Consider the following 23,317-nt stretch of genomic DNA (forward strand, 5'->3'; position numbering starts at 1 on the left):
CACTGTATGAGTTTTTGGAAGACATTCCTTTGAATCAGAGGCAACAAATGTGGTTCCAGCATGATGGTGCTCCAGCTCATTTTTCCATGGCCGTTAGAGAGCATTTACACCAAACTTTTCCACATAGATGGGTAGGAAGGGCCGGACCTGTTTTATGGCCTCCAAGATCGCCTGATCTGAACCCTCTAGATTTCTTTGTTTGGGGATATTTGAAGACATTAGTGTATGGTACTCCTGTAAATAGCCTGGAAGAGCTGCAGCTACGGATTAATCAAAAGTGTCAAGAAATCCAAACCAAGGAGGGTGTTTTCGAAAGAGTTCGAATATCGTTGAGACGAAGATGTCGTGCCTGCTTGGAAATGGACGGAGGGCATTTTGAACATCTTCTGTAACTTTGTTTTTTGTTTGTTAAAAGCTTCCTTTGTCGGTTTATTCCTAATAAAATAAAATGTTTGAAAAACGAACGTCCATATCTTCGCAACCGTTACTTTGCGGACCCATGTTTATTAAGACTTCTGCTTATTTTGGTTCATACTATTACCTCCTGAAATATTTTACACTCTTTTTTTAACACCCTGTATTTTTTATTCTGAGCATTCCTACTTCTTGCACTTCTTATATCCAAAGTAATTGGATTTATCTGTCTCTCAACTGAGTAGGTACATACCTATCAAAGTCATTGGACTTCGTTTGTTTTTTTCGCGGCACACTCGAATAAAAAAAGTCGAACCTGTTTAAATAAATCAGGAATTTATTTCCGCATTCCTGATAATGTGTCATGATGTATGGGAAAGTTATATTTAAGATGGACGCTAATATTTTCACGTAAGGAATTTTTCTCGTATGATTTACATTCGACGTTATTTAAATATCAAGCGGTCTCGTTTGTTTGAAGTTATCGGAACCAAATATATACTCTCGAAAAACAGGGAGCGCGTGCTGTGGTGATATAGTAAGGGGGAGGGGAGGGAGAAAATTCAATCGAAAACCAATTCCAAGACGCCGCTGGCAATAGTAAAACTAGAGAGGTTATGATTTGAATGATGTATTACGCGGTGATTGTGGACAAATGATATATTCTCTCATTTCGTAGGAAATGAAAGGGCAGTTGTTGCCTTCGGATATGAGAATTGATTGGGAGACTGATTTATATTTTCTTAATACATACAGTGTGTATCAGCCAAATGGAATAAATTCAGTAATAAATAAATGGGGGCGGAAAAACGCTCGGACACGTCGTTTGGTATTTTTAGTTGCGCATTTTTTTTTTCAATAAAAACTATACAGGGTGTGTCATGTAACAGTGGTCAGTACCAACTTTTTTATTTTAAATGCAACACCCTGTATATTATTCAGTTTTTGGATGTTACAGAAAATTCTAGACATATTTCATGTACAATATCCTATACCTATCTTCAACTGTTTCGGAAATATTAAGTGTTTTCAGATTTATTGCATAAAAAAAATTATTTGATTACAGATATTTGCTACAACACACTCAAAAACTAATAAGTAATACTGTTTGTTTATTGATAATGTAAAAAAGAAAAAAAATGTCAATGTCAATGTAGGAGATGTTCAAAATTATAGAAATTTCTTCTAACGTTATTCAACATCTCAGGCGTGACCGATCTAAGCGTTATTCGTCCTCTTAAGTCAGCGAAGTCGAGGGGTTTAGATTTGACATATCCCCATAAGACGAAGTCTAATTGTGTCAGACCAGGAGATCGTACTGGCCATTCCATCGATTCTCGCCTCCCTATCCAGCGATTTGGAAATATTCGGTTGAGATACTGCCGGACATTGATTTGGTAATGGGGCGATGCTTCATCTTGCTGAGACCATATCGTATTCGCTGGAACTTGTGGGTTTGCTGGATCAGGATGAAAAAGGGACATATGATGTGATCTCCAATAATTCCTGCCCAAACATTAACCTTTTCAGGGTATTGCGTATGTTCTTCTGTAATCCACTGAGGATTTTCCCTAGACCAATAGTGGCAATTTTTACGATTAGCATGACCGTGAATAGTAAAGGTGCACTCATCAGAAAACAAAACATGTTCTAATTGGATCACATTGTTATCTAACATAGCCATCATTTGTTTACAAAAATACGTTCTCCTATCAAAATCGTCTTCCATGAGCTCCTGAGTTGGTTTCATTTTATAGGGACGCATTTTATTTTCTTTTAATATTCGAATAATTGATGAATGGCCAACATGGAACATTGGGGCTGCTTTTCGACTACTATCGAAATAAATGAAATAGACCCCTGACTTTGGAAACCAATATTAAGAAAACGTAGGGACAAAATAATTTGTAATTTGAACCATATATATCCTCACTATTACTTTATTGTGTGCTAAAATTTCAATTAGTTTCGTTATCTCATTTTTTAGTTATTAATGAAAATGTTGAAAACTACGGTTTTCTGCCTACAAAATTGATACTCATCGTAATTTTGTTGGTAGTTGATAAAAAAATTACAAATTTTTACTGACGATAAGTCGAACTATTATCTTTAGTACTGTGAAGTTCATTTGTCTCAAAAGCTCTTCTTTTTTTTTATTCTTAAGTAAAACAGAAGGGAGTGCTATACGTAAATATTTCGTTCTTTAAAAAAAGAAAAAAACTGACTCACGTAGTAAATAATTGTAAAACAATCTGAAAAAATTTGTTAAAATAATCTTTTCGTAATTTTTTGTTGAGTATCTAATAATTAATATTTTTTTACGTTTTAGCGCTTGTATTGCATATTTTAAGATTTTCACTAAACTTGAGATAACTTTACAACTAAAAAATAAATTGAAAATATTTTTGGATTTTTTTTAACATTAGTGTCCCAAAGAAACCCTCAAGAGTTCAAACCGCTGCGATATTTCTTTCATTATGATCCGAATGATTGATAATGTTAAAAATCAATTAAAGGATACATTTTGTGTCTTTATTAATTTTTTTAAATTGAAAATGTTTTTTTCGCAAAAATACATATTTTTTTAAGTGCTCGATATATAGTGGTGTGTATTTTGTATTTATCTGCTTCACTGTGAGATTTTTGATTAGATAAAACTATTTTCACAAAAATAACATTATTTATTTATTTTTTTTAAATTTTTCCACAGGTGGCTAAATACCTTATAAATTAAATAAATGAAAATTTTTCTTTTTCGGATACAGAGAAATTTAAACACAGAACTTTTATGTTACTTAGTAATTATACAAGGTGTTTCAAATTAGAGCGGTAACGTTATTTAAAAAACCATCAATGATGGTTAAACTGATTGCGAGTTTAAAACTGACAACTTTTTTATCTTTTGGGAAAACATTATAGTCTGTTTGGAAATGAAAGAGAGTAATAAAACCCCGAGATAAGAACCGGCTATGGGCGTGGTAATATTTCGTTTCAGGTAATTATCGGGTAACACTAATGCTAACAGGTAATGGGTGTACATGGGTATATTTTACTGGATACATCATAGGGCAGGAGCCAGTGTATTGTGACAGATCAATCCAGTCTTAGAGCTGAATATACGAAGACGTGCTAGTGCAGTAGTGTAAAATTCGACTTGTGTTTAGTGACTATTGTGCCAGTGGATATAATATTGTTTGCGTAAAATGTCGAGCTTATCAGATTACGTACCTGCTAAACGCGTGAAAAGATGTGTGCTGTCTCAGAATGAGAAGGTTATTATATTAAGTGTATTTAATGCATTGAAACACCAAAATCCTACCAACAAATAACGGTACTAGGTTACCACCTTATCACTGTAAACTTAACCCAATCGAATTAGTCTGGGCGCAGGTAAAAGGAGATGTAGCGCGAAATAATACGACGTTTAAATTAAGTGACGTGAATATTTTGTTAAAAATTCCTTGGAACGAGTAACTGCAGATAACTGGCAAAGATGTATACATCATGTACAAAAAGAAGAGGAGAAAATATGGGAACTCGATAATTTAATTGACGTTACTGTGGAACCTATCGTTATCAATCTAGGAGGCGAAGATAATTCATCAGAATATTCAGAGGATGAATTTTAATATACCTACTTTTTTATTTTCTTTATTGTACATTTATACAACACTACATTTACTCACCATAAATTGAATATTCAAAATACATATATATTTTTGTGTGGAATAAAAGTCTATTCATTAAATTTAAATAAATATTTTGATAATAATATTGAATAATTTTATTTGAATTACTAAAAACCCTCTTAACCCGGTTATGATGCTTAAAGTAGCCTCATGTTTTGAAATGCTGTTTTTATATTGTTTACTTATAAGAGAAATGGACCGAGAAATTGAATTGGCATAGACAAAGACGGATTGTCGGGGATTAAATTTTAGCTACCTGCTACAATTTAGTACAACCCGGTCATACAAAGTTTTTTTAAAAGTACACCTCCCCTATACCGAAAATACATAATATAAAAATATTGAATATAAGCACCAGTACTACATTTATTTACGATTTGCATACATAATAAGCTTTTATTACTCTCTTTCATTTCTAAACAGACTATAGATGTAATTTTTATTGGTGCGACATATATTTCAAATCAACTGAACTAAACACTCAACTATTTGGGAAAAATAAATGACAGTACTCTGAAAAATGGAAAAATCATTTATATTTATCAATTAATTCCTTATTTGGTTACTTCATTTTGTTTTTACTTCATTACCTTTGTCTATTCTTTGCTCAATACTTAAAAAGATATGTTGTAGCAAGAATGGGTCAGTCTGTTTTATGTAATGTGAAGAAAAGGCAATCCCGCAATACTCTATTTCTAGCACTTTCTAATATTGCACAAATCAAAACTGCGCTATATTTGTTTAATGATATCCCAGTTTTTTTTATTGACCCTGTCAACCACCAGTTAAAATGATAACTATAGTCGTTGAAGTTGAGTACATGCCATTCGTTTTTTTTTGTTCCAAATTGGTAGCACCGTCGGCGTCACCAAAGGGACCACCCTGTAGACACACATAGTTTATTAATCGTTAATTTGATATCCAGACGGTCTCCTTTTCTGCTAGTCTTATTGGAAGAAAAAGCTTAGATTTACGACCATCCCACATGTCGCAAAGGAGATCGTTGCACCCGAAGCCCATGCAGATGAGCAGCGAGGGTTCAAAATGATTTAATTAACCATAACCTACGCAACACCACATAGAGAGATGAGTCAACTCGTGCGGTCCGTCGGACAGGCCAAAAAAAAAAAAAAATCGCACAAATGCGCTGGCCTGGCTACCGGTTGACTATTCCCGTTCTACGGGTCTATAAATAAGCGGACACGATGGCACTAATAGAACAGTCGGTGAATGGCATTCGTTAAGAGGGCGCCGGTTGGCAGTCGGACCAATTTGCGACTTGAAGAATTTGATAGTCACATCGTGCAATATGCTTATGACGAATCAGAATAATAATAATTTCTTTCTCATAAAATAAGATACTGTTGTATTCCAAGCTCCGAGCAGATTTCAAATTTTCGCTTAACTTTCCAATCGAAACCACGAAGGCGTCTTCAACCACTGTACACAGGGCTAATCCGAACCGAAGTAAAGGCCCACTTCTATGGACCTACACTACAATTCACGAGAAGCAGAGGGTGCTGCTCGAAAAAGTTGCAGTATTCGTCTATGTTTCGAAAAGTTCTCAAAGAAGCTCTCAGCTGCCCCAAACACCGAAGCTGCAACAGGCGATACCGATAGAGGCCCATGTTGTCAGAGCAGCCATCGACTATGCGCCGCAGAGTAGTTGAAAAAATGAGTCTAGATTTGTATTTTTAAAATAAAATTCGAAATGGGGAACCATAGTGCAAAACCACACGACCACGTCAGATTACAAGCCCATCACAAATTCATAGAAGTCAATTACCCAGACCTAACGCGGACTTCACTATGAGACCTCTGCGCACCCATCAAGAAATATGATTGAACGTCTACCCTGGTGCGTTGCAATTCAGGACTCGGAATATGTCCAGTATGTGTAGTACGATTCAAAATTTAAAGCTGCATTACATATTGTCCTCTAAAAATTATATACTGTTTATTATAAATACATATTTCATCCATAAAAAAAAATTTTATCTTCATTGTTAAAACAGTTTTTTCAATTTTTTTCTTGGTCTGAAGTTCTAGAGCCTAAACCACCCAGACATTGTCCAATCTTGTGCTAGATACCATCAAGTTCCTAGAAGCTTTAAAAACAATAGGTACTCTCAGGAGACCTACACAAGGTCCTAGAAGTTTCCAAATTCCAGGTACTCGCAGGAGACCCACAAAACCAGTGCTAGACAAGGCATAGGCCACAAATACAGTGGTATAGACAGGAAAGTAACCTTGATCGAAGTGCTCAAGTTTTCAAATCTTGCCATCCGAGGGTATGCAAGAATAGAAAAGAAAATAAATTAGATCCTTGATCAAATTTCCAGGAACATTCGATGGATTACAATCAGCCAGCACCTCTTTGCCACCGAACGGGAGACGAAAGTCCCAGGAACACGAAATAATAATGGTGAAAGACGACATGGCGCCTAACGTGGGGCCCAAATGTCCGAAACACCAAGAGAAAATGATGAAACACGAGATGGCGCCCAACGTGGGGCACGAATATCTCAAAGACTGTATGGTATAATATCCGTATATGTACTTGAAATTTTAGAAGGATTTTTAACTTATTTTGTATGCAGTTAAAGTCAAATACATATTAAGCAATTTAAACGTCTCATAACCCAAATTTCGATATAATGTCAAACACGCCAGTTGTCCTTTGGTTTGCCACCAGTCGTTGATAGTCTAGTTCAACTTTTGCATTTTAATCCCGATCTATCCATAAAAAAAATGCTCGGTTTTTTACTAATGTTGGATGCAGAATTAACTTTTTATTTTCACGTCATGTGAAAACAAAAAACAAAATAATTTTGCATAGAAATCGTAATGTGCTATTTATTTCCCTTAATGTACCGGTAATATATTCAGCCTACGCCCGAACACTTAGAACTTTCTATTGTTACAAGCGCCCCTTTCTATGGTGTACAAAAAGCGAGACAACCAGCGCTGAAGTTTCATTTCTTGATTTGCCAATTTCTAACTTAGGCGTTTCCTTTCGTGTCATATGCGTGCAAATCGGAAAAACATCTGTTAATAATAATCAGAGTTTTAGTAATAGAGCGAATTTAACAGATCAAGAACGTTGTTATAAACAATATTTTTTAAAGTATTCGAACGCGAATCGCAGATATGTCTGTGAGTAATTATAAAAAAAAAACTCAAAAAGAAAACTCTCTCACTGACCAACCGCCCTCCAAAGTGTTACCAACTTGAGTTATTTTACACCAAGATCTGCTTAATCGCTTTATAGCCTCGTTATAGATCACAATCAATGCGGGTAGACTGCCCACTACATAAATTGCTGCTTGTCGGTTTACCTTCGGGCATATGTCTACCTGAACGCAAATTAAAATTTATTTAACGTGGCCTTTTTGTACCTGATGCATCAAGATCTCTAACTTACGCGGAACTTAATACAATTAAATTGGCTTCTGTCTCGCTCACACAAACTTCCTTGTAGTTGGATTATCATTGATCTAGGAAAATTGTCTGAAGGCATTTGCTAGGGACAGGAAAACAAGTCCATGTGGTCATTAACAACATTATATCACGTTAAAGGGAAACAGATCATGATCCGTTATCAATTTTGTTTATAAAAGGAGTTTCAGCGTTTTAGGATTGTTCCAAGGAAAACTTCCTGGATTCATTTTTCCCAAAAACGTGCTATACATTCGACCAAGCAAAGCTTCAATCTCACACACACGCACAAATGACAATTAAATACATTACCAACGTTCCTGGCACGCCAGGCCGACAGGGCAGGCATTAGGGTGCCGCTAAATACGTACCTATTGAATAAATTGATCGATGCGAAGCTTCAGATCAGCGACAGACATGTCCACCAAATTTGGTATACGGTGTGAGTGTACCAAGAGCATTAATGGACAGTAAGTAAAGTTCAATTGAAGCATTTTAAAGGGTTGATAATGAATATGGCTATGAATTTTAACGTCAAACTTGACGATCAGGAAAAAAAGTAAAAAAGTAAAGTAAGTAAAAAATCGAGCATCCTGAACGAAAGAACATCAACTTTGATATTTTAAATGAAACATTCTGTATATATTTGGAAATAATTTGCTCAGATTTAAAAACGTACATAATAAAAAATTTTAGCCGTTTCTGAATGAAATATTTAAATTGAAAACGAAATGAAATCACAGCAGATAAAATCTATTGTTCTTTTATTGCTCTTAGCTCTCCAAATTGTCGAATCTATACATATACAGGGTGTTTCATTTAAAAGAAGTTCTTTCTCATTTTCAATCAAAATAACTGAATACGCAAATAAAGTAAAAAGCCTTTGAAGTACTGTACACCAAACTTGTTTTCCTTTGATATTATTATGTGAAGTTGAGAACTACACCCTGTATACAGATTTTATACCTCAATTAACTTAATCGGTGGAGACCTCCGAGATGTTATTTAACCATTACTTAAAAAAATGACTACCATTTTAATATCGTATAATTGCACGGCAGAGTAACTATATTGTGATAATTTTGCAATCATCTTGCTCAATGTAAAGACTATCATTATTACGTATTTACGGTCAGACAGACACTTGATGGTAAGCTGGACTCGGAGGATATCCAATCAACTTTTTGCCGTGTTTCCAGAATACATCGAATAAATTTGATTGGTACAAGCGAACATGAATAGCAACAAATCCGAATTTAAATCAGAAAAGCTTTTAAGTTAGAGAAGTTTATTCACGCGGTATTCATTTTATACCAGATTATATCGTTGCATCTACAGGATGATTACATAAAGGCAAAACTGTGTTCCAAAATTCATATTTTTTTCCAGTTGAAATTAAAAAAAAAAACGCTGAAACAGGTCAATTAGTAAATAGAAATTGTTACTTTTCTGTAATATTTTCTTTTCTTTTTTTGAGCCGCGTTTAACAGACATATAACATTGCCGGCATTTTTTTTAATAGGACGCTGTATATTTTATACTATAAATAGATAGCCCTTTTAAAGACCATTTCAGCGATATAAGGTTATACCTACTTTTTTGCCATAGTTGTTAAAAAATGGAGGAATTAAATGAAAACAATAATTTATACTGCTTTTAGTTTTATTACAGCAAATGTTCAAAGTGGCCCCCATTAACCGTTGTACAATGCCCAATTCGGTGTTCAAAGTTATCAATTACATTTTGAATAATATTTGGTGTTATGTTTCTGACGATTTTTCAATCCTTCGATAGTGTCTGGTCTGTTCACATACACTTTGCTTTTTAGATAATCCCTCAAAAAAATCTAGTGGGGTTAAGTCAGGGGAGCGTGATGGCCATTCAAAAGGCCCTCTTCTGCCTATCCATCGATTTGGGAAAACTTCATTAAGGTAATTTCTTAAATCGAGGCGAAAATGTGGAGGGGCACCATCTTGTTGGAACCTGACATCACCAGCGGGCATAACGTGCTCATTAGGGTTAGGAAAAATGAATTCCAAGGCTGGAATGAATCAGCTGAAAACGTAAAAAATCCAGTTAAATGTCGCCTGTCAAATTGCCCTCAGAGAAATAAGGCCCCAGTATGTGATTTCCTACTATTCCAACCCAAACATTCGTTTTTTCAGCCGTTGTGTATGTTTTTCTTGTATCCAATGCGGATTTTCTGGGCTCCAAAAGCTAGTGTTTTGCTTGTTCACGGATCCGTTTAAACAAAAAGTTGCTTCGTCAGTGAAAATTATGTGATTTTTTAAGTTGGGTTGACTTTCAGATAAATGTCTAATTTCCTCGCAAAACTGTAATCTCTGTCTGTGTCATCTGCCCATGGTTCTTGTAAGATGTTAACTTTGTAAGGATGCCACTTTTGAGACTTCAGAGTTCTGTGAACTGAGAACTTCGACAACTTGAAGTTGGCTGATTGTGAGATAGATCTATTGGGTGAGTGAGGATTTTCAGTAACAGCGAGCAGCACATTTTGATGGTCATATTCGCTTACCGTTCTTCACGTTCGTGATCCAGGTAAATCTTTTATAATTCCGGTTTCTTCAAACTTTTTGGATATTTTACTTATTGTAGCTCGACTAATTCTCTGGTCTAGATACTTATGGTGAAGTAAGTCCCATACCTCCTGTTGAGTACGGATTTTATCTCCGCATTCAATCATAATAGTCCAATTAAATAAGCCTATAAATCGAAATTTTGGTCAACTTGCCTGAATTTTTGATATGAGTTAGTTTGAGGTATATTATAACAATAAGTGACAATAATTATTTGTTCGACCCCCAGCCAAGGGTGAAAAAAAATAAAACAAAGGAATTTTTCAAGATAACTCAAAAGGGGTAAGGGCTAGAAAAAAAAAGTTGTAAAGCATATATTTCTACATAAAAATGGTATCTTGACTTTTTCTTGTACTATTAAAATTAACAGAGTTAGGAAGGCTAGAAGTTAAGGGAAGATTTCAGAAATTTAAAAAAATTAACAAGCAGAAAACGAATGAATTTTGTATTTTTTTTCAATCTACTCTAATCAATATTTTGAAATGAAACAAAATGGAAATTACTTATGATAAAAAACAAATATTTCGCAAGTGATTCCGTGCTATTTTTTAACTATATTTTTTATTTATAAGAAAATCATATTTACTCAAAAAGAATTAAAAATATGATTTATGTAAACAAATTGACAAAATTAAATTGACCTGTTTCGAGGTTTTCGTTAAAATCTCTGTTTAGGGGGTGAACAACAAATTTGAAATTGTTGTAACTTTCTTATTAAAAATTAAAAAATATATCTATTTCTCTGAAAAGAAAGGTTACATTTTTTAGAGTAGATCGAAAAAAAAAATACAAAATTGTTACTTATTGTTGTTATAACATAGAAAAAGATTAATAAACAGTAAGTACGTTTTTTAAAGTGCAGAAGAGACTATGATTGTTTGACATAGTCGTCAGTACGACATAAAAGACAATTTTTTAAATGTTTTGACAACTATGACAAAAAGAAAAGTAGGTATAACCTTATATCGCTGAATTCGGAGCTATCTATTTATACTATAAAATATAGAGCGTCCTATTCAAAAAAATGTCGGTAATGTTATAGATCTGTGGCTTAAAAAAATAGAAAATATTGCAGAAAAGTGATTCTATTTACCAATTGACCTGTTTCAGCGATTTTTTTTTATCTGAACTGGAAAAAAAATATGAATTTTGTTCCATCATTCTGGGACAGTGTATATTTTGCTTTCTAAAAATGTGAAAGTATAAGAATATTAATTTGCAGCACCGTTTTTCAGTTTCAATGATGCATTAAAATTTTTTTTAACATTTGTTTTCAAAAAGCGTTGTAAGGAAATGTATGACATTTATCGCAAAACGATTTTTTTTTGTATGTAGGATTACAGATACCGTTACGAAAATATGTCATCCTCATCGCGATAAAGTGGCATAAACTACCGGCCCACACTTTATATTGAGAACAAAGAGTATCCGCATTATCAAAAGACGCAACAAACCCACACTCACTTACATAAATCAGTAACGTCGTCCCACCTAACATTTAATAAAAATTCGTCTTGCCCTTTCCCGTCTCCCGTAATTTAAGAACGACTGCTAAAAGCGTCCAATGGACCGTATCGCTTTTTCCAAGTGTCCTATTCTCTTTTTAAACATCCACTTCCTTTTTAGTTAAGTTAAATTAGCAATGCGGACGAACTATGAGACGTTAAAGGTCATTATCTGAAGAGTGCTTTAATAGATCGCATTAAGGCTTCTGATTAAGCAGCTGTTAGCGCAAAGCTGAATTAGGTTGCTTTTCAAAGACGTGGTGTCTTGTTGCAAACGTGTCAGTACTGGTACGTAGCCTGATTTAGTTCAACACAATAATTACAACAAAAAAAACTGTAAATTAAATACGTGAAGTCCGTTTCGTATTCTGAGGGTTAAATGTGTTGGTTGACTCCCTATATAAAATTTTATATTTAAAAGAACATTGCAGTTTTACGAACTCATTTCCAAGGGCGTGAATTTAAAATATGAGTTTACTTATTTTTTAAATTTCTGTCCGCTTTAAGTAAGATAGTTGAAAGTCGCGTCTTCTTAATTGCAAAATGTGATTTTCTTTTTTGCCTAACCCCGTATTTAAGCATTTCTTTAGTTCTCAACACAAACAACTTTGATAGAGATAAATAGAGTTTTTAAGGAAAACAAAAATTAAAGGCTCCGTTTAGGGAAAATTTCACATTTTAAAATTTTTTGGACGCCCTGTATGTTTTATTACATATTAGCCCAAGTAAATGAAATTTGTAATACATGTAAATCAAAAGGTAATTCGTTTCAGATTGAAACATGGTTTAATCGTTAGTTTAGGCAAAAAGAAATAATAGTTCCCAAAAAGTAGCGGTTTAAAACAACAAGATCATTGTTTAAACAATGATTATAATTTAAAAATTACCAAAAATTCTCTCCAACAGGAGTTTTTGCTTTTGTTTATACTTATAGGTTTTCAAAAAACGCTTCATTTGAGACCTGCTAAATTAAAATCCATTAACAATTTGTTTAAATAATTGCAAAAAAAAAACAGTGAAATTTGAATTTGCTATAAATAGAAGAAAGGAGCATAAATCATCTCTAAACTGCAGTAGAAGTTGTATTTTGTTACCCTTAAGAAACCCTGAAAATTTGGTAAAAAAGTATTAATTTTTTTACGAGTTTTTGCATTTGTTTATTAGAATAGCATTTTTTCAATTGCAAAAACGTGATTGTTAGCGTTATAATAAAGGGCCTTATGAGGGCTCATTTGTTTCGTTTTGACTTATATTTTCAAGATTGCAATTGTAAATTGTAATTTCGTAGGCTAACCTCCTCAAAACGGTGTATAAATAAATAATGTAATTTATTTATAACGTTTTTCGTTAATGACATTGCGAAGAATTACATTTTTTAAAGTCGCTTTGATATTCGTAATCCTGGTAATTTTTCACGAATTAAAAAAAAATTGTTCTAGGACCATTTTTAACCGACAAAGTGGTTTTTTTTTAATTCATCATTTGTTTATTTATAAACATTAAGACTTGCAATTTCGGGAATAAATCAATCAACCCTTAAACATTAAGACTTGCAATTTCGGGAATAAATCAATCATTCCTTAAACTTCATAATAACGGTTAAAGATGTCGAAAAAAATGTATTTTATAGTAATTTTTAACCCTTTAAAAAACGTCCTCGAATACATTTTTACACCTAGAATGTGGTGGGGGAAATAAGACAGAAACGTTCCGAGACTTCAAATCTTAACTGCCCGAAAATTTTGCGATATCTTCGGTAATTGTGGACCAATTTTAACGTTTTTTGTTAATATGGCGTAGCGCATGAAAATAATAACAACTGCACGGTTCATTTTGCAATAATTAATTATTAATTTATTATAAACTATTAATTTTGAAAAAAAAATTTTTCGCATTTTTTCGAGAAATAATTTTTCACAATGGTACCAATAAACAATTTTCTTAAAAAACAATATTTTTATGTAAAAAAATTCAGGAAATGACATTTTTTATGTATAAAGTTTATTTTAACTAACTAATGATTAAACCAAGTTTCAATCTGAAACGAATTTTTTACAATTTTTTTTTTTCATTTACTGGGTTATATTTAATGGCTTCCCAAGATAAAAAAAACTTTCAAGCACTAGGGATTCTTCATTTTTCAATCCATAAAAATTGTAAAACAGAAAATACCTAACCCAAAAAATGAAAAGTTGAAAAGTACTTTCAAAAAACAGGCCCCATGTCCTTTGCTATTTATTGTATTCATTAATGATCTGTGCTAAGTTCCTTACCTTACCATTGTCTTGTAAATACGTTTGGACTATTATTATTATTTCCAACGAAAAGTGTCACTTTTTAGATGTCATATTAATTTACTTACGTTCGGAAATACTGAACAGATACAATCGGAAAGAATGAATCAGCCACTTTCAAGTAAAATTCGACGTGAAGTAATTAAGTTCATGAAGTTTTACCCGGGCGAAAATAATATGGCACCTTAATCAAAGACAATTAGTTACATTTTTTAAAACATTTGTGTAAAATGTTAAATAATTTTTTGCACACAACAATCAAAAAATGAAAAGCGACTCCATTTCAGACGTTATATGAAAATATTTTGATGTTTCAAAAACACTCATAAGTTGAGTTATTTTTTCTATGCTTTCTATACCTCCGGAGAGAAATTTGGAGACAAATAGTCCATAATTTTTCCACGATATCCAGCTTGCAATAAAATATTTGCACCAGCCCGATGATTGGAAAAATAATTAATTTGTAATTTACGTTCTCGATTTCCTGCTTTGTTTTGCTTTCACTTATTTATGATGCTTATGCACATCTTTGAAGTTTTTGTGAAATAGGGAAATAAATCCCTCCTATAAATTAACAACGAATTAAAACCATATAATCTACCAAACGTTACAAGCTCTAATAAGCATTTGTTTGCAACAGTTCAAGTAATATATTAATATACCAAAGGTTTTATATAGACGTTTGTTTGAAACAATTACTGTAGATGGAAAATACAATAAATACACTGAAAGAAGTGTTAACAAAAAAAAATGCTGTAGTAGCGACGTTATTTATTGGTTCAAACTGGATTTCATTTGTATGATATTGCACGATTTCTACATTGTACAGGTTGTACCTTAATTCAACTGTCAAACTTCTACAGGGTGTTTCTTGATCAAAATTAATATAAAAAAAACATGAACAATAATAATCATTTAAACCAGTTGAAGTATCATTATTCAATTTGGTACTTGCTATTGAAAAATAAAAAAATCTGTTCGTAGAACTCTTTTTTAAAATTACCTTGATACGAAATATCTACTTTTCTTTTGTTTTTTGTTACTCTTTTTTACTTTGTAAGTAACTAGAACTTATCTTTAATTAGAGATCTTAAATAGGTATTTCTAATGTTTTAGAAACATTTACATCCGAGGATGAATATCACAGCTTCCTTTGATAATAATCGTTAAATAATTTTTCTACACGCTAAATGATTTTATTATTGCATTTACCATAGACAACTTTATTTATCAAGACAGCTATGGAAATGTCGACCAATAAAGTTCAATTTTTTCGCGTAGGGTGTATATTTGATTAGTGGTCATACTTAGTCTGGGGCACCTTTGACATTTAGAAACACATATCATATACTTAAGTTCATTGTGTATCACTGAATTTCTTTACCCTTTTTTTTTCGTAATTTGTATACCACTCTATAACCTCGAACAACTGCGGGCGCTAGTCTTTCCTCTTTCTTGATTCGAATCCTACATGTTTTTTCATATCACACAAAAGTTGAATAATGAGGACACACAAACACACCGTAACAAAATGCTTCACGCAGAAAGTCGAGAAATTGCCTACCGTATACATATTTTCTCGTAAACCGATAAGCAGAAAACTATAATAAAAGTAATAAAATAAAATTCTAGTTGTGCTGAAGTGCTCTGTTGTCATATCACATCATGCGTATTGATACTATGTAGTTCACCTAAACTAGATCAATTTCAGGTGAGATTCGCAAACTAAACACAGTGATTTAATAAATAGTAAATATATAATTTTATAAAACAGCAGAAATAATTATTTTAAATTATAAATTAATTTTATGTATGCATAATCTTGACTGTAAATATTAGTTAATAAATCGTGCAAAAATGTATATTTTTTTAACATTCAACGTTTCATTCAGTCCATCATCAAAAATGTATGGTTACTTTAAATTAACATGTCGCACTATAATGCAAAAGCAATCTGTTTTTATAAAATTATTTTAAACAGTTCATTTGAAAAGGTAACAAAAGGCTACATTGATTAGCACATATAACCGTTTTCGGGTGCTGCCTGGTGACGGCGTAGACAAGATTTAAATGCAACTCAAAGACACCGTTATAGGTTGACTACTTATTCGATTAAAAAAAATGTGAATTCTGTAGAAGATTGGTTGTCGAATTAAGTAACACCCATGCAAGTTTGTTCATAAGTAATTCAGTGTTATTTCTTTTTTTTTTCAGGCGATGTAGAGAAGCTCACCTTTTTCTACGGCCCGATCGGTACTTTGCTGTTCATCAATCTGCTGTTGTTCGGTCTCACCGCCAGAGAATTGACTTGCGGTCTATGGAAGAGAGAACTGGTCAAGTCAACCTCGGAAAGGTAAGACTTCCGCATTTCTGATCTATTAAGTTCGATAAAATCGATATTTAACCACAAAGTCTTCTCGATGACGGAGAAGATTGCTTAAGCAAATAGATGTGGCTCGGTCAATTTCACCAGGATATCCTAGAAAATTACTTTGAACGAAGAAATTCAGTTATGAATTTTGTTTTATTGCCCAATAAGCAAATTTATTTAATGGAATAGTTTTTTTACTTTTACGACAGTAAGTCAATATATCACATAGATTATAAAGCCTCAAAGCTACACGTGTGACTTCACATTACTGGTGACAGATTCCATTCGGTAAAGAAACGAAATTATGTGTATTTAACTTATTTATTATTAAAAGTGAATTAAATAAAACAACTCGTCCGTTAGCCAAAGTACTGTCCGATTTTGAATATACTTTATATAATATAATGGTGATGGTGATGTAATTGATTTCTACCAAGTTGAAGATTGTGTTTCAACTGTCTCCGTATCAATTTTGAAGAATCGCAGGGTCCCTAGGAGACGCAAAATATCTAGTTTCTTTGTTTATTATCCTCTAAAATTAAATCACTGTTGCATCCTGTTTAAATGCATTCAAAGTGATATGACAAATCATCAGAGAACTAGCCAGATCTATACACTTGTCTTTGAATGCAATTTGAAAAAATGACGCTTCCATTATGCTATGAATGGAACGGAAGTTCTTCAATGTATGTAAAGGGTCAGAGGTGAGTGATATCGTTATCCTGCAGCCATTCTTTGGACGCTAGACAAACGTGCATTGTAGTATAGAAATAAGGGGACAAAAAGGAAGATGATTATGTTTATCTATATTAACTTTTATAGTGCGGAAATGTTGGTATGCAAACTTTTTAATTTAAATCTAAGAATTATGTGCATATTCAATTATATCTAATTAAGAAACTATAAAGAATCTACATTTTTCCGCGCCCATTTATGGAAAAAAATACTCATTTCTTAGAATATGTATGTTTCTTAACAAACTGAAACTGATGATGTTGTTAGAAAACAACTACTCTGCGGACTAATGCCTCGACAACATAAAAAAATTAAACTACCAAACTATGAAAAACCTGTTATTTTTTCCATATCAATAGTCTATTCTAGTCTTAGAAATTGTTATAAACATTAATGCTAGCTAAAAACAATTTTGTGTTTTATTAGATACTTAATTATTAAGAAATGTTTTTTTGTTGCCCATGGACATGCAATAAAGTGATTTTTATTTTTTTTTCTCTAAAAAGGACGCAAGATACGAAAAAAATTTCGAGAGAAAAAAAGTTGTATTTTTAGTTACTTAATGCAAAAAAATTATAAAAGTTTCAAAAAAGTCAGTATTGCAAATTTTCTAGTAAAAAATATTGGTTCAGGTGTCCCCCGAGACGTCGCTATAGTAGGATCGTATTCAATACAAAGTAGAGCAAAAAATTGTCGATCTTTTATGAAAGGAAAATCGTGTCATCATTTTTAGGAAGCGTAAGAAGAATCATTTCAAATTTAAATTGAAATTGAATATAAAATCTGAAATACCACTTCATACGCACTGTGTTCTGGTAATAGCTGTAGTCACCCAAGTGCATCAAGTGTACGAAGTGGTCGGTTATACGTCAAATACTAACCTGGCGAGCTTGGTCGTAAATCAGAGACCGCCTCCAAAAAACAAGTAGACAACAGTGACGCGTACAGAGGTGAAATGTAGTACATATGCGGAATTTAAAAAACTAATTGGATTTATAATAAATTATATTTAAAATAAATAGGTTATGAGAATAAAGGGACTTTTGTAGGAACAGGGTGCCAGACGTGAATTGAGTCCCTTCATCCCTTCATAATGCATAAAGAAATCATTCAATTTCTAAACCCCTTGAAACTGTACTGCACTGGATCCCTTGACAGGCAATGATTTATAACTTTACATCGAATATGATCCTACTATAGATTTAATAATTTTAATCTAAATTAGCCCCTTTTTGCCATACATAACAAGGCCAAATTTCAACAAAATCGGCTAAAGAATTATTAAGATTTTTACAAAAAAAACGATTTTTAAACAAAGTTTGACACCCTGTATCTTGAAAACGAAGCATTACCGGACCAATGTTTACATAAACTTTTCTTAGAATCACTCAAAAAATCATCTCTTGAAGTTTGGCCGCTACTTAAATAACACCCTGTATAGTATAGGTGATATGCTACTACATCTATGAATAAGCAGCAATGACCATTCATTGTTACATCTCACCTAAACTGCATCTTAATAAAACAAATGACCAGTAAATCTTACATGTAAATAATCAGGATGAATTTACGAGGTGAGAAATAAAGAATTTTTATACCGCACTAATACAAAAGCGTTACATATAAATATCCTGTTCGCATTATCATTCCACCGTTGAATTAAAATCGGTTTCAGCTTTTCCATTCCGCATATTGCATTTAGTGTATTTACAAACGCTGTGGAAGCAAATGAGCGGAGCTCCGTTAATAGCCCGTTATTTTTTCCTTTTAATACGCGTGTGGTATTTTATATTATTCTGCAGATAAACATCTTCCCGTTCGCAATAGTAAAATGGCAATTAATGCGGAACATTAAAATAATTAAAATTAATGGTTCATCAAATGTAAGCGGATGGATGCAGTGTCTGGTTTTAAGACGTTTTTTAAGGCGGTTTATGCTTACGTCGTTGGATTTATGGATTTAGGATTGTTCTGCGTTTTTCCGGTAATTCAAAATCAACTAAATATTTACGATTCAATATGCACGGTACTAAAATGCCGATGAGCAAACTGTAATTGCGAGTTCTACGTCATTAATTAATTATAAAATGGGCATAAACGTGTGCACAAGTAACGCTTCGTTTTCTGATATAGGCTGTTAAAAATTTGTGAAATGTGTGGTTTCGGATAAAAGTAGTTTCAAATGGAGTATGTTTGAAAGTGGTCAGAGTTTCTGATTCACTCAACGTCGATGTTTGTTAATCCATAGAAAATAATTCTTGGACTATAACCAGAGTTCAAAACAAAATATGGGTTTTATGTGATTACCTTGCCTCTACATCTGAGATAAACTCGAAAAATATTGGGAACCATAATTTGCAACTTTTGAACAAAGAAAGTAATGGTACTTGATTAATTTGAGTTGTAAACTTTCCTCAGTCGCGATAAAATTTCAGAAATAAGTATATTATTGAGGCAATTAAGTGAATAAGTGTCAGGTATACGAAAAATATTTTTTTGTTTCGATTAACTCTTGATTTTTTGACATTTAGGAAACAGAATTATGCGCCATTCGTTTTATCTTCTAATAAATTTATTTGCCAGTTAAATCTATGCCTGTCTCATGAATAATACTACAAGAAAGTGTCTGACATAGATATAATTGACAATTAAATTGACAGTTGTCTAGTAATAATAATAGTAAAACAAGTTTAGAAAAGCAAAGCATTTGAGTAAGAACGCGCGCAGCGAGTGAGTAATTTAAAAGTTATACGAATTTAATAAAACTGATTTCATTTTTGGGAGTCGAATAGGTTCCATTTCATATATTAATTATAAAAATGAGTTGATACTGAAAACATTTTAGAATAGGTAATGTGAAAACATTTTAAATGTCACTCGAGAAGCATCTCGCGACTCGCTTGGACGAGCTTCCCCCATCACCACGCCGGACAGTTTACTTAGCAAGTACCTTCTTTTTAAAGGGCTCGTGAGTCGTTAATTTTCCACATTTTTCAATGCAATTCACGGGAAATCGTAGTTTATGTCGTAAACTTTATTTTGCGAAAAATTAAAGTCTTAATGTTTAGAAAAAATTGTGCTACGATATATTTTTTTTTAAATTTGTATTTTTTTGCCAGGTATCCATTGCATCTGTTTTCGGTGAGGTAGCATAAATAGCAACAATTTTATTCAAATTGTTTTTAAGCGAAAAACGCACGGTTTCTTTAATGCACAATTTGAGAATGTTAATGTCAAAAAAACGGTGATATTTTTTAATAGGTCGCTTAATTACATCTTTAAGATTACAATGACGCTTTCAGAATCATGTTTGGTTGAAAATTAACGCCTGTACAGAGGCATAAAGTTCACAACTTTTGGAGCCTCCGTTATAAACAAATTGAATTGTGCGAAAACTATTGCACCTATAGCGCCCACTTTTGGCACACTTTTAAAGTATGACAAAACCCTCAACTTGTTAGATTTTATAAAATTTTAACTATAAATGCGATAGTTACAAATTAAAAAATGGGCACTTTTGTTTTTTTGTTTATTAACCGATTTTAATTTAACAAGTCTCATTTTGTAAATAATTTTATTCCCTACAAGCTGTCACTTTTCGCTAAAATTGATGGTTTTCCCTGCAAAAAAACTGTTTTCCGCACTTATTAGTTTAAATAGAAAAGTTAGCTACCTAATACAATTTTTTGACTCACGAGATGAGTGAGAAATGTCTTGTATTATGTTCCTTTAGAATACTTTAGATAATTTTACAATAATCTCGCGGATAGGAATTTTTTCGAGTAAAAATTTTATTTGCTTCCTATACAGGGTGATTCACAACTTATCCAAAAAAATTTGGGAATAGATGCAGCATGACAAATGGAATCAATATCGTAAAAAAATGTTTTGTAAAATCTTTATTAACACATTATTTTAGTTCTGAAAAGCAACATAAGATTTTGGGAGTCTCCTAACAAGGAACAAGGAAGGTCTACTGGATTCAAATCAGGACATAAAGTTGATCAATTTTCACTTAATTTTCAGTTTGAAAAAAAAATCTAACAATTCAAACCAAGATTTAGTATTTAGAAACTACATTTGATATTAAATCATAAGAATAAGAAATATATATGAAATATTTTGAGTTAAACATTTAAAAATAGATAGGGACTCAACATAAAAATGACAAAATTAATTCAAAAACATGCTGTATCTATTAAATTCGATACGACAATCTATAAATAAGATTCCGATTTATAAATATACGTACCGTTAATATAAGTAAAAAAAACAAATGAAGTTCCAATATTTATTATAAAATAGATAAAAACTACTATTATTTAGATTCGAATTTTTGTAATGTAATGACACATTAATTCTATACATAAAATATTTGACCTTCATTTGTTTCTTTATGTATAAAATAACATATATTTCGCTCTTCGTCATAAGATTTTTCTCGTATTTAATTCAAGAAAAAAAATATTGAAGTTATAGTACATTCAACCACTACATAGCTGGACAACTGTAGTTTCTAGCATCATTCGCCACGTGGCCTCAGCGACTCCGAATACTGAAATCGGATTTTGCAATCGTCGTTGCGATAGTATTTACCTGTTATTTGTGGTGTCTACAAAAGGTTTTTAGTAGTTAGTGTCAAAAATGGTTTGCGTGTAGGTATAGCAACTCAGAGTTGATGGATATCGTTTTAATTTGTGGTGAAGCATTTGTGTTATGATGAAGCAAGACAACATTTGCGTTAGTTCGTAGAAACTGACTACAACGGATCCAAATGTGTTTACACGTTGATTTTGTTATTTAAAAACACAAATTAATTTTATTAATTAATAAAGGCAAAAGCAGTTGAATTTGCAGATATAAAATAGGTGCGATAAAATTCTATTTACATATTTCTTGCCTTACTGTCCGTTTTTGTCACACCGCCATGCCGGTCGCATTGTGCGAGGTCAGGTTTTACAGTGGACCAGTTTCCAGTGCCGCGCAGAAGTGTATTTTCAAATCATTTTCGAACTGCTCTTTTTGATTTTTTCTTTACAAAATTGTATTTGTAAGGGTCCCCTGTACATCCAGAATTTTTTTTTGGATAAGTTCTGAATCACCCTGTATACTTACCAGACATCCAGACGTACAGGGCTGGAAAATCCACATGGTCCATCTGCTTTTACATGAGAGCGACAAAGTAAAGAAATCCGTGCGGTAGACAAGGATGGCTATAGTGAAGACGTTTCATAATCTGAATAGTCACCGCCCGTTTCGGGTTAGAAGTGGGAGTGACTATTCACTATCGCACGGATTTCTATGACTTACTTTATCGCTCCACGTCACGGGATTTTCCGAACCTGTATAGTAAGGTGACATTTCATGTGGTAAAGTGCCACTTTAGTAAACGATTTTGAATTTAGTAAAATAGCATATTATCAGTCAAACTGCAAAAAAGCACTATTAGTACCACTTTTTTTAATATATTTTTTAATTGATCTGAATCTGCTGTGTGGTTGGCAAATTTTCTACGGAGCATACCCACGTATCGTGAGAGCATACCATCTATTTCAGTTTGAAAATATTTGTCTAATGAAAATTATACCGCAGTTCACTCTTGCCTAGTGGTTACATACTTATTTTAATAGGCCGCAAATTGCTTCGTACTCATCGGAAACTATGTACCACAGAATCGTTAGAGCGCTGTTACTTTTTTCCGATCCACTGCTTTTTCCATTACTAAGGAAAGCAATAAATGTACACAACTTTAATTTAACGGTTCTCCTAAGACTATACAGGCATTCCTAAGATTTCCCATTATGAGAGAACCGCCGAAGAAAAGGTTTAACGACGCGGCATTCTTGCACTATATTTTTCTGGTTGGTTTTAAATCCCGGCAAGGTCGGACGCCATCAGAAAAAAATGACATAATGGGCCTTACAACCGGTCGCCGATCGCGCCACGATTTTAAGCGTGATCGCTCGCTAGATCCAAGCGGAATGTAGCTTGAGTTCGTTAAGACACGGGGGACTTGACATTCTTTCTCTGGAAAACATTAGATTTATCAGATAGGTAGTTGCTGGTACCAGTATAAACTTGTCGCACATCAATCTTTGGGGATATTAAGAGGCCGTGATAGGTATTCTGAAACGATGTTTTTGTGTTGGCCGCTCTAGAAAATCTTGTTTCAGATCATTTTTAAATCGGAAAGTGCGTCGTTGCCGATCGCGATCGGAAACGAAGGGAGACTTCGGTAAAGTGACATAAGCACTCAGTAAAGTAACTTTACCGAGTT

General features: G+C 32.9%; 1 protein-coding gene across 1 annotated transcript in view; it reads left to right on the plus strand.

The window, feature by feature from the left end:
- Positions 1-23,317, plus strand: part of LOC108912284 (probable G-protein coupled receptor Mth-like 1) — a 227,511-nt gene that overhangs the window by 195,744 nt on the left and 8,450 nt on the right. Inside the window, exon 5 of the mRNA XM_018717484.1 lies at positions 16,149-16,287. Coding sequence (XP_018573000.1) covers positions 16,149-16,287 — 139 coding nt within the window. The remainder of the gene's footprint in view (positions 1-16,148; positions 16,288-23,317) is intronic.

Source organism: Anoplophora glabripennis, unplaced genomic scaffold, assembly GCF_000390285.2.
Source record: "Anoplophora glabripennis isolate ALB-LARVAE unplaced genomic scaffold, Agla_2.0 scaffold35, whole genome shotgun sequence".
In the NCBI taxonomy this organism is placed as follows: domain Eukaryota; kingdom Metazoa; phylum Arthropoda; class Insecta; order Coleoptera; family Cerambycidae; genus Anoplophora; species Anoplophora glabripennis.